The 16,149-nt window shown below is 45.1% G+C and overlaps 1 protein-coding gene across 2 annotated transcripts in view; it reads left to right on the top strand.

Annotated features, from left to right (window-relative positions):
* The window catches only part of Ccdc91 (coiled-coil domain containing 91), a 182,387-nt gene that overhangs the window by 94,258 nt on the left and 71,980 nt on the right, over positions 1 to 16,149 (top strand). For both annotated transcript variants that reach the window (XM_013352824.2, XM_013352825.2), the window contains exon 8: positions 14,867 to 14,974. In XM_013352824.2, coding sequence (XP_013208278.1) covers positions 14,867 to 14,974 — 108 coding nt within the window. The remainder of the gene's footprint in view (positions 1 to 14,866; positions 14,975 to 16,149) is intronic.

A 16,149-nucleotide genomic window follows, 5' to 3' on the forward strand; every position in this document is an offset into this window, starting at 1 on the left:
AACCGCACACAGGCCATATAGAACCACACATAGGTCATCCACAGGTCATATAGAACCACACACAGGTCATAGAACCACACACAGGTCAGAGACCTCTCATAGCTTTCCGTGTTTGTCAGTCCTCTTCACTGTCGTACGCTGGCTCTGCACAGCCTCTGGGAGGAAGGGTTGATTTTTGGCTCATGGTTTTGGAGGTTTCCTTTCACAGTCTGTCGACTCCTTGCTTTGGGTCCATAATAAAGCTGAGTGTCATAATGAGTGTGTGTGGCAGATGTTCACTTGATGGCAGCCCAGGAGCTGGGAGGGGTCTTAGAAGGACATGTCCCCAGGGACCTACTTCCTCCAACTGCCTCCCTGAGGTTAGGTCCACCATGATCAGTCATTTCCAGAAGATCTCATCATCTGTTGCTGAGGTTTCACATAGGAGCCTTTGCAGAACAGTTCAGACCCCACCATACCTTATTTGGTGACCAATCCACTGAGTGTAGTGGCCATTGAAAGTGTACTCACTGATGACAGAGTTACATTTGTGAGCCTCAAAACATTTGAGACTATCGGCAGGTGAAGTGTAATGCAAAACACTATATAATGAGTTAATTGCCTAGTGTCTCTACCTCTGATGTGGCTTTACCTGTTATAGGAAAAATGTTATAATATTTAAATGAAATTGAAAAACTTATATGCTTTTTAAAAATTAGCTAAAAGATTTGTGTATAATTAAGTAATAACAGATTATGGTATGTCATATCAGTGATAGATAGTTAAGCTGGTATGAAATTTACCAAAAGACAGCCACATGTCTCCTAAAACTGGAGCTGCAGGTGGCTGTGAGCAGCCATGACGGAGCTGGGAACGGAGCCCTGGGCCTCTGCAAGAGCAGCCAGGGCCCCTAACTGCAGAGCCACCTCTCCAGCTCCACAATATTCTGATGTGGGAGTGTCATATATCAATCTGTTGATTTCATTGGTTAAGTAATAAACAAACTGCTTGGGCTCATAGCTTAGAACATAGGTGGGTGGAGTAAACAGAAGAGAATGCTGGGAGGAAGAGGAAGTGAGCTCAGACTCGACAGCTCTACTCTCGGGGGGCAGATGCCTCAGAGAGACACGAGATACTCCACTCTAGCGGGCAGAGGCGAGAGCTCTGCTCTCTGAGGCACACGCGATGAAGCTCCGACCCAGGATGGACGTAGGCTAGAATCTCCCTGGTAAGCCACCTTGTGGGCTACAGCAGATTATTGGAAATGGGTTAGTCCAGGAGCGAGAGTTAGCCGAGAAAAGGGCTAGAGCTAAAGAGCCAAGCAGTGATTAAAAGAATACAGTGTCCGTGTAACTATTTCGGGTAGAGCTAGCCATGTGGGCGGCCGGGTGCCGGGACGCAGCTCGCTGCTCCTATTTCTACAATATTCCTTCTTCAACAAGCGTGTTTGTATCATTCTCAACACTGGTAACTAATGAGATAATAAATCATATGCCTTTTCATAGTACTCTTTGCCAATGCCATTTCTGAAGAAGGCTAGCTGAGACCTGCTCGTTGTATCTGCTTATCTACCATAGTCACGTCTTGCCCTTCGAGTAGGACTGAAAAGTTCCAGCCTGCTCCATCGTGATTTAATGAAGAATTGGGAATTAATCAAATGGCCTACAGAGTGTCATTGAATTTGTCATATCCTAGGTAGTGAGTTTCTGTTCAGACAGCATAAATTTGTTCCCCTGAATTGCTGTTGGCTGTGTCCATGGACTTCTTCCTCACCGAATCTCTGGTAAACTCCTCATCCAGCACAAGGGGGTTAAGTCCCCCAGGAGAAACAGCACAGATACGTTGAGACTGTAGACTCTTCTTCCATCAGATGCTCTAGAAACACGAGTGTGGCCAGGCTGTGTCGTCAGCGTTTCCTTTGAGATTGGAACATTAGAGAACCTGTGAGTGTCTCTGTGGTGTGCTCTGCCCCTCCGAGACAGTGTCCTTCAAAGCTTCCTTCTGTTCCCTCCCCACCTAACTTGCGATTACTTTTTTCCCCTCCTCCCCACTGAGTCTGGTTTGTGTGGCTGGCTTGTCTTGGGATTGGACCTGTGCTGGTGTGTGGCCAGCCCGCCGCCTGCCCCCATTAGTCTCCTCTCCCAGCAGTTGTCAGATGCTAGCTGCTTCCTGGCTGGTAGGGGCCATCGTCCTCTCTTCTCTGCTGGGATTCCCTCTGCCCTGAGCTGACAAGATCTCAGTGAGTTCTTCCTGCTTCTGCACTGTACTAGCTGGAAAGCAGTTCCTTGAAGTCACCCACCCCCTCTGGCTCTTAACATCTTTGCTACCCATTGTCACAGATTCCTGAGCCTGGGGTAAAGGAGTGTGATATGAATCTGGGTTAGGACTGAATATTCCAGTCTTTTGTTCTCTGTTTATTGGCCAGTTGGGTGGGATGTCACTGGATTAGCATGGCTTCTTGGTTGGTTGGTTTGTTTTTGTTTAACCTAATGTAGAAATAAACTGTCGTATCAGGAACTTTAAGAAGCGAAAGTTCTGATCTATTCTGCAACATTGCTGGATTCTTGTGATCCTAAGAACAAAAGATAGGCAAACAGTGTAGGTTTAAAGTCATTCTATATTAATAAGCCAGATGCTCCACCTTATGTTGTCTATGGGGATTCTGCATGAGATTGTAGACATTTATTCCGAGGAATGTTTTGTAGCGACCAAAATTTGTACCTGTGGATAAGTGCTCCTGCTAGTAGACCTGGTAGCCAAAGAACAGAGGTTTAATAATCAGATGTGTATATTCAGGTGGAAGCTTCACCCCAGCCCCTGGCGTCCATATGTCCAAAGAATCTGGAATGTTCAGATGGAGGCTCCACCAGAAGCTCCCTCCCCCACCTCTCTCCAAACCCTGCTATATCTCAGAAAGTCTGCCAAATGTGACCCCTCCCCTGAGACACTCAAGACCACTTCCACAGTGTATTTAAACTGCCCCCGCCTCAGAAAGCAAACATGAGGTTTTCTGGTCTTCCTTTCCAGGCTCCTTTCTTGGGGGCTGGAAAGCCATCCGGGAGCATTGTATCCATTCAACCTGGACTTTTTCTAATTCAGTTTGATTTTGTTTGATTTTGATTGTTGCAGCAGTGGAGAGGCTTCTCAGGGTACACAAACTTTTCAGTGTATATTAGAGATGGACTCTGTTGTTAACTGCTGTGACCTTGGGGTAGCTTTTGATTCTGACATTTATTAAAGATGTGTTGTGGTCATGACAATGTTGTACACATACTGAACAGACCTATTACATAGGAAGTAAGCCCTAGTAGATGCTGGCTAGTGTGTTTAGCGTGTCAGCCTCCCAGCGTGGTACATGGGTGTCCCGTCATTATTTTATGACTGACAACTCTCTTCTACTTCTGTAATAGGGCAGCACAGATTTTTGTTGCAAACTTTTCCAGAAAGACTCACTTGAGAACGGGAAATGGTGGCCCAGTCCAGCCTCTTATCCTTTTGGACTCCTGTTTTTAAAAAAGCCAACCTTCTCCTATTCATTTAGAAACTCAGTACTCACCAGGGCATGAGAAAGACTCAGGAAGGTTTGTTACAGAGTGGAAGGACCAACTGGAAAGACCAGTGTGCTGAGTATGTGGGCTCACTGTAGTGACTACTGAGTTTTGTATATTTTTATTTTATGCACTGTTTTTTTTTGCCATAACAGAATTGTTTTTAATTTATTTTTTACATCCTGACTGCAGTTTCCCCTCCTCTCCTTCCATTTCCTCCTCACCCCTGTCCACCCCTCCTCTGTTTCTCAGAACGGGACAGGCCTCCCATGGGTATCACCAAAGCAAGACTCAGCACCGCCCCTTGTAGTAGGTCTGGGGAAGGTGATCTGGTACGTGGAATGGGATCCCAAGACCAAGCCAAAGCATTAGAGACAGTCCCTGCTCCCATTGCTGGGAGTCCCACAGTAGACCCAGATACTCAATATATGTAGATGGAGTGCTAGGTTGGTCCCATGCAGATTCCCTGGCTGTTGGTTCAGACTTTGTCAGCTCCTATGAGCCCAGGGTAATTGTTTCTGTGGGTTCCCTTGTGATATCCTTGACCCATCTGGCTCCTCCAATTCTTCCTCCCTCTCTTCAGCCGAATTTCCTGCGCTCAGCCCAATGCTACAGCCGTAGGTCCCTACAAAGTTTCAATCATTTACTGGATGAAATGTTGGAGGAGGCTGCTAGTTAGAGTTAGTTCCTGGCCACTTAGCCCCAACATAATCACACAGAAACTGTATTAATTAAATCACTGCTTGGCCCCTTAGCTCTAGCTTCTTATTGGTAAACTCTTACATCTTAATTTAACCCATTTCCATTAACTGTGCATCACCATGAGGTTGTGGCCTACCAGCAAAGTTTCAGCACGTATGTTTCCAAATGGCAGCTCCATGGCTTCTCTCTGACTCCGCCCTTCTTTCTCCCGGCATTCAGTTTCGTTTTCCCTGCCTATCTCTATTCTTTTGCCCTATCGGACCAAGCCAGTTTTCTTTATTAATTGACCAATCATATTCAGAGCATACAAAGGGGAAATACTGCATCAGTGAAGGTACTATGATGACAATTGGGGTAGTCACCAATCTTATCACAGGAGATGGCCAATTCAGGGTACATGTCCCCTATTGCTAGGAGTTTTAGCTACAAGGGGCCATCCTTGTAGATTCCTGGGAGGTTCCCTCATACAGGTTTCTACCTGACCCCGAACTGCCCCCTCTTTCCAATCAATCCCTTTCAGTACTACCCCCTCCATCCACCCCCACCCCATCCCTCATGTTTCCATCCCTGCCTGCCCACAGTCATCCCGGGAGATCCACATGTCCCGCCCTGGGCCATCCTTGTTATCTAGCTTCTCTGGGTCTATGGATTGTAGCATGATTATCCTTTATTTCACAGCTTATGTTCACTTATGAGTAAGTACACGCCATGTTTGTCTTTCTAGGTCTGGGTTACCTCACTCAGGATGATTGTTTTTTCTAGTTCCATCCATTTGTCTTCAGAGTTCCTAATGGCATTAGTTTTAACAGTTGGGTAATGCTCCATTGCTAAAATTTGTTGAGGGTCATCTTTTGTTTCCAGGCCCTGGCTATTATGAATTATGCACTGACTTTGAACGTCTTTTCTCTCAGGATCTAGCACAGTGGAGCGAATGTAAGTCCTGAAAGGTCCTAGAGTCTGGTAACTGAGCACAAGCAGCAGAAAAGCTTCTCATTATTTGCTCATTCGGTAGTCATGGAATTCTGTTGTCTTGATGGAGTGCTGCCTCGGGACCAGCGTTTCTGAGAAGCGCAGAACCTCTGCCAGGGACGCTGATACCATGTCTGCCTTTCCTAACTCAAGTGGCCATGCCACCCTGTGCTTTTGTTTGAAGGTGACCTAAGCAGTTGTCTATGAATCAGAGCACTGTGACACTGGTTCTCAGATTTTATAGGGCATGATAAATACCTTGTGTTGCTTGTCAAAGGCACATATTCTGGGGTGGGTATCTTCTTGGGAAACTAAACCAGTAGGTGTAGCCAGGGCCTGTGTCTGTCTTTCAAAGTTACTTCCCCGAAGGACCTGTGTGTTGTGACGTCTCCATTGGTGTTTCCTTGTCTGTGACTGGGTTTGGCTTCAGCTTTCTGTTGTTATTGTCTGTGTTTTTATCCCATTGACTAAACCGTAAGGGTATGCATCCACTTGTATGTACACATGTGTGCGTATACATATGTGATTTTACAACAGGATAAATTCAGAGAAAGTGAGTATAGGAAGAACTAATCCTTGTTCTTGAGAGTTAAGGGGAAAAGAAATATTTGAGTTTTAGTTGTAGCTCAGCGAGCAGGATTTGATTTACACAAAGATGGTTTCTAACAAACTCCAGCCTTGTGTTTTTGGAGTCAGAGCTCTTTGTGGAGGAGGGCCAGTGTACCAGGAGAGAACCAAGGAAAGTCATGCATGGAAAAAGGACGGCATTTACTGACACAGAGGGACTGTGTGGTGTCTGTCTTGACCTGTCTGTAGAGAGAGCACCTTCTGCACAGAGCTCCTGCTTTCTGTTGCTCTCTTCCCGGTCTCTCACACCTTAGTCTAGCACAGGCCTACCAGTACTGGAGGTAAGGTAATTTTCAGTGCTAACCGCACCTCAGAAACGGTTTTTCTTTTTTCCCTAAGTAACTCTTGGGAAGAATTTTCCAGGGAAGTACTTAGTTGACTCAGTGTGTTGAAATCCAGCCTCTAGCTCGTTCTAGTAGCGTTGGGAAGTTCTCGAGCCACTCAAGTCCAGCGTGCTGCTTTTATTTATCTCACTCAAGCTCGGTTCATTAACAAAGTCCAGCTTGACACAAGGAAGATCGGAACATGTTCTTTTGCTTATAATTTTTGTTTTGCTACTATATAGAGGATATTTTTTTCAATTGCAGCCCCACCCTTTCCCACATTATTTTTTTGTTTTTAACTTAAACTTAGCATAGGATTTACTTAAAGAGCAGTCATTTTGCAAAAGACTTTTCTTTTGCTATTCTTAAATACAGACTTAGAATTTCGTTCTGTAGAGGTGTATAAGTTGTTCTCTTGTCTAGCTCGCCTTGTTTAATTTTGGAATTAAAGTACTCTTTTGCTCTTGTTTAAATTAAGAGATTTAGAGGACAGTGTGCTATCTCAGTGGTTTGCATCCTACCCAAAAACATTTAATATCTTTTAACTAAAAGGTTTAGTCATATTTCCTATCACATTCGACAGAAGTGTTAAAAACTTGACTTTTTACCTGCTTCATATGTGAAAATACAGAGTTTGGTTTTTGTAATTCTTCAGAGATGATGCCTAAAAAGTTATAACTGTAAAAGTGTGTTGTATTTTTTGGCTTATTTGTGAGTGGCTCAACATTTTCTGTATCATTTTTTATTTTTGTGACATGAAAATGAGATGCTGGCCAAACATCAGGGACAATTTTTATGCCCCCAGTACTGGTACCTTTTCCCTCCCCAGTTTGTTGTTGGCTTACACTTGGCCAAGAAGCGATCATTTAAGAACCTCATTTTCTCGCTGGGTGTAGGAACACTCAGGATTCCGAGGTAGGACAGTTGTTGAGTTCCAGGCCAGACTGAGCTGCGTAGTGAATTCAGAGCCAAGTTGGACTACTTACTGAAATATTGTATCAGAACAAATGTCCAAATCAACAAGCCAGCCAACCAGCCAGTCAACCAACCCATCAATTGACCAACTAACCAACCAACCAACCCACCCACCAGTTGACCAACCAACCAGCCAGCCAGTCAACAAACCCATGAATTGAACAACTAACCAACCAACCAACCCACCCACCAGTTGACCAACCAACCAGCCAGCCAGTCAACAAACCCATGAATTGAACAACTAACCAACCAACCAACCAACTAATCATCCAACCAGCCAGCTAGTCAGCCAGCCAACCATCCGATCAACCAAACAGCCACCAACCAACCAGACAGTTCACCTACCTTATGGTATCTACACACTTGAAGATGCCTTCCCCATGGGCACACAGTGCCACTTTTTTTCCTACCATTTATTTTTGAAGCTCAACTCCATGTCCACCTTTAGTTCTGTCTGTAATACAGAAGCTAAGCTTCACTCATTACTGAGTACATGAACTGTAAACACTGGCTACTTAATGAGAAACAGGACATGGACAGAAATCTTTTTCTTGCAATGCAAATATTCTGATGCCCCTCACTCCCTTCATTTTTCAGGCACTGAGTGGATGCACTGAAGTTTAGGCACAGGCCTTTCTGCTGCTTAACAACAGAAAAGTGGTGTGAGGTTGCTTGAAGCACGATTAGTAAAACCCAGAAACAAAAATTGGTGTTCAACCTGAAGGTCAGAAAAGCAAAGCAGCCAATCATTGGCTCTTACCTCAACCTCTGTCCAAAATGGTGATCCTACCTCCAGGAATCGCAGAATGGGACTGAGCCTGAGAGCTGTCTCCTCCCGTTTTATAGCCCTCTCTAGTTCTGGGATTAAAGGCATGCACCACTACCACCTGGTTTCTGTAGCAAGTTTATGTGGCTACTGGGATTAAAGGTGTGTGTTATTGCTGTGTGGTCTGTAAGGCTGGCCAGTGTGGCTGTTTTATTGTGATCTCCAGGCAAGCCTTGTTTACTAAAATACAAATGATATGATATGCCACTACAGTTGCTACATAAAGTTGTTCTGGGATAATCTCGACTCAGTCTTGGCATTCCAGTTACCCATAGTAACTAAACAATGTTTTGTGAGAGCATTCGTCTTTTGCTATTTTTTTTTTTTTTAGTTTGAATAGGCCTTAAATTCCTGTTGGTAAGCATCACATTGAATTCTATCCAGCCAGTGCCAGTTGTGTGCCAGCCTAGAGAATCACATGATTGCTACATCCATTTTTCCAGATCTCTGCTAGCTGGTGCTTTATTTGAGCTCTTGAGATGACTGTACCATTAGTAAGGGAGTGGGGGATGATATTGCATTTAGGAGACTTTTTCCCAGGGTGTACAGTTACTTCATATTATATAAAGCTCTTTTCTAACTGGAGAAACAACTTTGTTTTCTCTTTGTTGGGTAATTTCCATTGATTAGATGTTTCTGGGTCTTCATCCAAAGATGGGAAAAATAAAATTTAGGATACTTTTATCTGAATCTCACCATTCTCTTATTCCAAAGGTATGAAATAAATTTATAGCTTTTAGCTATTTGATTGAGCAGGGACTCTCATAAATTCCAAGTTTTATCATGTGATCAGGTTTTTCCTGGACACTAACATTGTTTGCTGTTGCCAGCCAAGTCTGGCCCAACAGCCTGCTGCTAGATACAAGTGACTGGACGGGACTTGGGCCTTGGCCTGTCTTCCCCCGTCCCTCCCACCAAGCTCAGCCTCATTGGAAGTCTGAAGGAGGTTGAGTGCTCGAGAATGGCTCTCCTGTGCCTCTGAGTTTGCAGGACTGAGCCAGAACTCAGCATGCCAGGCTATTCTCGTGGCTTTTCTAGCCAGGCCAAAACCAAAGGACACTGGGAACGTTGGAAGAAGCCTTGTTCTTTCATAGATGAAGGCTTGGCCTGTGTGGTTGGTAAGTAGCCCCTTGGTAGTGGGGCAGGAGGGAGACTTCTGGATGAAGACAGCAACCTTCTCACTCTCTCCTTCCTCCCCTCACTGCTCTCCCCCCTTCTCCATTCCTTCCTCCTCCCTCTCTCACCTTCCTTCGCTGATCTTTTCCAGGAAGAACCCCAGTATAATAAATTTGAGAATGACCCACATTTATCTGCTTCTTGTTCCCTGAGTCCACAGCACCTGCCCTCCCCACACTGAGCCTTCACTGTACAAATCAAAGTGTTCAGTGCTGTTCATTGTTGAGCATCTGACCTGGTCACTGTCTATCTTACCCTACCAGATAGGCTAGGATGCCTGTTTCTGCTTATCCCCTGCAAATGCTCTTAGAGACTTAGCAGGGCAGTGAACCCACAGGTCCTGCTTTCCCTTTCCTCAGTCTCATGGTTGAGACCGCCTGAAACCCGAGCGGGTCCAGCAGTGTCCATCTCAGCTCATGCTTGAGAAGAAGCAACTGCTCAGTGACATCCGCCAGAACATGTTTCCCGGCAACCCCATCAGTGCCCTGTGTCATTCCTGCAATCTTGGCTTTCACTCGTGCGGGTCTGTGGACCAGGGCCTTCAGAAAAGTGCCCGAGAAGCAGTGAGTGGACAAAGATTAGAGATGCTTGTAACACAGGTGCATTCACTCGTTTGACAACAGCATCCCATTCCGTGTGATGGAACAGGGGCCATGGCTGCCGCCAGGAGAGAAAGGGGCGCAGGGGTTTGACATTTCACTCTGAATGAGTTCCTGAGTGCAGAGGGCGTGTCCATGGACAGCTCTGCAGAGGCGACCGTATTCAAGAATGTATTTTTCCTTTAAATTTTTCTCCTGTTTGATCAATATAGAGAGAATTGGTTAAATTTGTTCTTTATATGTGTAATAGACTCTGAGTCTGGACAGGCAGAGATCTAATGATCCAAGAAAACCTTAACTGTCTGTCTTGTTTCTAACTAGTGTAGCTTACGGTCAAGATCAGAAAGGCTGAGTTGTGTTTGTTCTTACTTTCTAGCTAGCTTTCTGTGTATTCCCAGTGTGAGAATATGAAATTATATGTATTTTTATATATACACGCACAATTTTATACACACACACACACAGAGTGTATATAATTATATATTACCAAAGGGTTTGTCTTACCAAAGCTACTGTTATTTTTGGACATACTCACATACACAGTGAATAATTTTGAAAATTTGAAAACAGGTGATTACCTTTTTAGAACTTAAAGTCCATCTGATTTGTGAAGAGTTGTCAGCTTGCTGTGTAGCAGAGGGATTTCTGTGGAAAAGTCAACCGTGGTTCCTCTCTACTTGCCATTATCAGCACACTTTGGTTTCGTGATTTTTGTGGGAGATCCATGTGCCCCTCCCCCCTTTGGGGAGTGTTGGCAAAGACCAGCATGTGTTGATGGCAGGGCTGCCAGGCCACCTCACACTGTTTAACAGTGAGATTCTTCCGTGCTAGCTAGTCACAGTCTGGTTTAGACACAGAATGACGAGTGTCACTGTCGTGTCTGTGTGGCCTGCTCCGTACCCTGGGCAAGCCTGAGTTCTGGGGAGTAGTAACTCTTGACTTCTAAGAAGCCAGAGGTCTTAAGGATTTCAGATCCTGCCCCTCATGCAGTCACTTGTGTCACCCGTTCTCACCTCGTGACTGCAAACCACCTGTGGAGGTGTCTTGTGACCTTTCTCCTCAAGAACAAGACATCAAGGCAGGTGTGTCTGTGCCACTCTAGTGAGTTGATTTGAGCCCAGCCTCTCAGCTCTCAGCGCTGGTAGAGGTTGCATGGGAGGCCCCCTTTCTTCTCTCCCGAGAGACCTGCACTTCATGAGTAGATCCCGCCAAGCTGGAAAGAAAAATAGTAATGATTTTAAATCTAGAGGCTACTAAAAGTAATGTTGACTCCAGTTTTTTTTTTTTCCAAGAGTCTACTTTATGTATACACAGTGAGGACTTTAAAACACAAAACAAAAACACAAAACAATCAGGAAATTGTTAGAATAATCCCATTTTAGAATGTCATCAATAAGAGCAAAGCCACCGCCATTATAAAAGAGAACATCGTCACCAAGGGGGAAGGGTCTGCACCTCTTCCCAGTTACCACTGCTGATACTGGAGCACAGGGGCCCTATGTCGATAAATGCAGGTAAACAAACAGGTGGAGGAGGAGGAGGAGTAAGAGCCAGGCCCTCCTGTCCTGATGTTCTGAGCTGTCCTAGCTGACCCCCAGTTTTCGGCTTCTTGCACCAGTCACCGAGTGCTCCATCTCACTCTCCGGGGACTCACGAGGAGGCAGGAATCACTCTCCTTTCCTCTCTTTGTTCTTTGAGCTGAAGCCAGAGATGTGATCAAGTCACAAGGACCAGGCTGTGGCATCAGAGAGAGAGGCTGGCCCATGTGGCAGCTTTTCAAAAGGTTGAAGTATCTGGAAGGCAGAAACGCACAGCCTCTGTGGTGCGCTTAATTTTAGAAACTTCTTAATTTTAATGTGTTGTCCATGGCACAAAAGACATTTTCTCTGGGAGACGTGTGTGGTGTTTGAGGTAGCAGCTCTTACGTTACTAGAATCCTGCAGTGGCAAGGCCAGCAGGAAACTCTCCCTCTGTCCTGGAGGTTTGCTTTGGCCTTCGCAGCCCCCAAAGCACTTTATAACATGGCTAGACTGTATTGAGTTCCACTGAGATCGACTCCCGTCAGCTGAGATTTCTCCTTTGAATTGTGTATTAATGCGGCACTGGTCCTCAGTCTATAGAAAAGCCTGAATGCCAGCCCTCTCCTCACACCCCAGATACGGCAGGCCTGCAGCCTCTGTGTGACCTTGCCGGCACTCTTTTTTAAAACAAGGAAAAAAACGAGAAACCTTTGATGTCTCAATTGAGTTGTTAAAACACTTAAGACAATAGGGTTTTTTCTTTTCTTTTTTTGTAAAATGAAATAGAATCTCCCCAGACACGTGGTGTTCACTCCTGAGGTGGGGCTCTCGTCTTCTCCCCAGAGGTGAGCATATGGGGTCAGAATGGCCTTTTCCTGACAGGGTCATAGGGACTACACATTTGAACTTGAATCAGGAGCCAAAATGAATTGGAAATCTTAAATTCAGACTGAAGCCTTTGTCCCATGCAGTTATCTATAAATACAATTACAGAAGACAGGTTAGTAATGTTAATAATGTACCTTTTTTGACTTAAAATCCATGCGTGTTTCACATAGTAAGATGATTATTGTTTTATATGATTGCACAGGAAGCCAGAAAATGACTGGCTGCTATGAGCATGTTTTTGTGTGTCCACAGTGTGTAAAACTGAGATGGGAGGGTAGCTTTGGGGAGTTTCCTGGACTGAGGCACTAACCATCCCAGCATTAAGTAAACTGAGGAGGTCTGTGAGGGATTGCGGTGGCTCCCAGGTCTCCTGCCTGCATGGCCCCACCTCCACTTCCCTGCCTTTGCCTCTACTCTGGCCTGGCTTCCTCATACCAGCTGCTGTGCTCAGCCCACAGGCAGGCCTTGCCACACACACACACACACACACACACACACACACACACACACACACACACCGGGTCCACTGGCAGGCCTTGCCATACAAACACACACACACACACACACACACACACACACCGGGTCCACTGGCAGGCCTTGCCATACAAACACACACACACACACACACACACACACCCCGGGTCCACTGGCAGGCCTTGCCACACACACACACACACACACACACACCAGAGAGTGCTTGCTTTCTGTCTTTTGACATTCTGGGGTCTTTAAAATGGAATGTGCACTGTCTTCCTCGCTTGCAGATAGGAGGCTGTGTGCATGCTTGGGATGCTGGCCTTTTCTTCTTCTCTCTGAATACCTCTTGAAGGACCCATCCTCCAATGACTAGTGTTCAAAGGACTAGGGCTGCTGTGACCCCAGAGGCTGTTCAGGTGACATCTCCATAGTGGGAACATATGGACTAAGAACATAACTGACTAGAAATCAAGAGCCATTTGCATTTGGGATAGCTTGGGACCACAGCAATTAGGGAGGTGAAAGCAACTCCTTGAATTAAACAGTTTTGTTACACTCTACTTCCAGAAGAGAATGACAGTTTCACCAGGCATGGGGATATACACTGTCCTCCCAGGACTTGGGGGGTAGGGACAGGAGTATAACCTAGATACATAGTGAGTTTGAGGGCAGCCTGGGCCACTTGACACCCCATCTCAAAACCAGAAGGCATTCCTTATGAAAGACCTTCAATTATTCAAGAAAATGGTCTGTGTCATTCTTTAACTAGAAATGTTAAGCCAAGTGTGCCCAGCAATTGAAACACAAAGGTAGGTGGATCTTTGTGAGTTCAAAGCCATCCTGGTCTATAGAGTGAGTTCCTGGCCAACTAAGGCTAAATAATGAGATTCTGCCTCAAACTAACCACCAAAAATAATTTTTTAAGCTAACAAAAAAGTACTAAATTTTGCCATAGGAGAATTAGATGTTTCTAGTCCCACTCAGAGGCTTAATTTTGCTTTCTCCATGCATCCCTCCTTCGCTTCTCTAGGTTCCCAGCCTAGGACTGAGATGGCTTTAGGAGCACTCTCACCGTAGCTGAGCACTGGTCTCTGCTCGGCCAGGACCCGATGTGCGGCTGGGACAGCACCTTCGCAACCCCCATTGCGAAAGAGCCAGTTCTCTGAGCCTCTGAGACTTATCCAGAGGTTTAAAAAATATTTTTAGTTTTCTTAAAAAAAAAATATGCCTGCCTGTTTATTTAGGATTTTGATGCCTGTTGTTTCCAGCTGAATAAGTCTATTTTCAAAACAAAGATTAGGAGATTTGGCTTGCTTTTCTTTCACTGGCAAATATGCCAAAGGTCTGTTTCCCATAAGATGTGTCTGCCTTGAGTTGCTGTTCCGCCTGTGAGTAGTTTATTATACCATAGGTTTAACAGTGGAGTGTGTGCTGGGGGCCCTGTGCACGTTTGGGATGTTAGAGTCTATAAATAGATATCACGGGAATATGGTAGACTCACACAGAGCTGAGAACAGAAAGGGGAAAAGCTGGCAGTCCTGTGAGCATGTCCAGGAAGGGCTACATTGGCACCAGCACTGGCTGACTGGACTTTCTGGGAGCGGTAATGTCGTTTGTCCCCTTCCGGGCTTCCGGAGTCCGCGCTATGCAGTGTCCTCTCACAAGCCCTGCCACCTTTTATGAATCCTGCTTTATGGCTGACTTACACATACCTAACCTCCACCCTTTCATCTTAGGGGCATGAGCATCCTGGGGGGCAGGCTTTAGTGTCTCGGTTGCTCAGAGCCGCCATCTGCTTCCACTTGCCTTGTGGTCTCGAAGATCATGCTTGGCCCATGGGTACTACAGTGTGTCCAGAGGATGTGGAGTTTTGTCAGCCAGTGAAATATGTCTGGCTTTTTTCCTCTCCCCACCCCCCATCAGCTTTCATTTGCTCTTCATCCTGTGTGGTCTCTACTGAACGGAATTTCTATTTAGCAGAGATATTTACCCTCTTTATCATTTTCTATGGCTTGACTTTTTTTTTTTTTAAGGAGAAGGTGTGTAGAATTTGAGCCAAAAAAGTGTAGTATCGGCAGCAGTAAAACCTAAAGATAGACGCTTAATGTGCCGTGTCAGTGCGCCCCACTGTCGTGCGTGTGGGTTCCCGAGTGCAGCTCGCCCTGCTTGGGATGCCGAGCTGTCAGACACTGGCACACCAGGAGCCAGCTCCAGGGACTGTCGGAGCCAAATAATTTCTTTTTTTGCTTGTTTGTAGGCACTTCTACAGTCTTCAGTTAAGCAGCAGCTAGATGCCATCGAGAAACAGTACTTGTCTGCAATCGAGAAACAGGCTCACAGGTGTGAGGAGCTGCTCCACGCTCAGGTACGGGTTGACCATGCACCCTGCACACGCCAGCACTCCCTCTGCCTCCTTCTCCCCATCAGCTGTCTGCTTGGAGGAACAGTCCACTGGAGTAAACAGAGCTTGATAACTTTATGACACTCAGGATAGGGCACAGGCCCACACTGCGTGGGTTTCCCCTAATCCGTGATTCCTCATGTTTCCATTTCCATGTTAAATTAAGCTTCACAAAGTCGCAGAAGCCAAGAGATTGCCGAGTGTGCTTCAGAGTCTGAGTCAGAGTGCTTCAGAGTCTGAGTGACAGCTCTTGTCAGTGATGTTCAGGTTGTAAAATTGGAAAATAAACAGAGAAAAACAGAATATATCTACACTAACAGGGAGGTAGTCTGTGCATTCTGGAGTTTTTGGTTATTTTGTACAAGTACTAATTTCTGTTTGAACTTTGTCTTACAAGCCAAACCGATACGCTACATTAACTAAGCCATCATTGAAGAACATGTACAATAGTCAGTAATATATGTAAAACATTTCCTATAATGCTTTATAACATAAAACTTGTAAAATGAAAATGAAAGCAGCTTTTTAAAAGGCTTATTAAGTAGAATAGGAAGAAAATTGACTGCAATTTAGGAAACATGCACGCACGCACACACACACACATACACACAATTAAAAGCAATAAAAGGAAAAAGGGAACATCAGGGCCAGAGGATCATTTCGGGTAGCATATACTCTCTTTGGCCTCTCACTATTTTAGTATGGTTTGCTCTGCTTACTAAAGGGAAAGCCAAATGACAGCTGTCTGTAGTCCTGTACACTGCATTAGAATTCTCATGAAGGAATTATCCATGTTAGGGTGGGCTGAGGGTACCTGAAACAAACCCCATCAGCCATAGCTTGGAGCATAGAGGACTTCCCACATGGTCTGACACCTGCCAGAGGTGACCTGTGTTCATGTTTGTCTTGATTTCTATATAAATATCTCTTACCTAATTCAGTCCCCAAAATATTTTCTTTTAGATGTTCTGTAATTTGGGAGTATATAAGTATATTGAAATCTAACAGTTTAAACTGATTTATATATGTGTTGTTTGAAATCAAACTTTTAATTTTTTTTTTTTTCGAGACAGGGTTTCTCTGTGGTTTTGGAGCCTGTCCTGGAACTAGCTCTTGTAGACCAGGCTGGACTCGAACTC

This window comes from Microtus ochrogaster (assembly GCF_000317375.1).
Source record: "Microtus ochrogaster isolate Prairie Vole_2 chromosome 14 unlocalized genomic scaffold, MicOch1.0 chr14_random_2, whole genome shotgun sequence".
Taxonomy (NCBI): Eukaryota; Metazoa; Chordata; class Mammalia; order Rodentia; family Cricetidae; genus Microtus; species Microtus ochrogaster.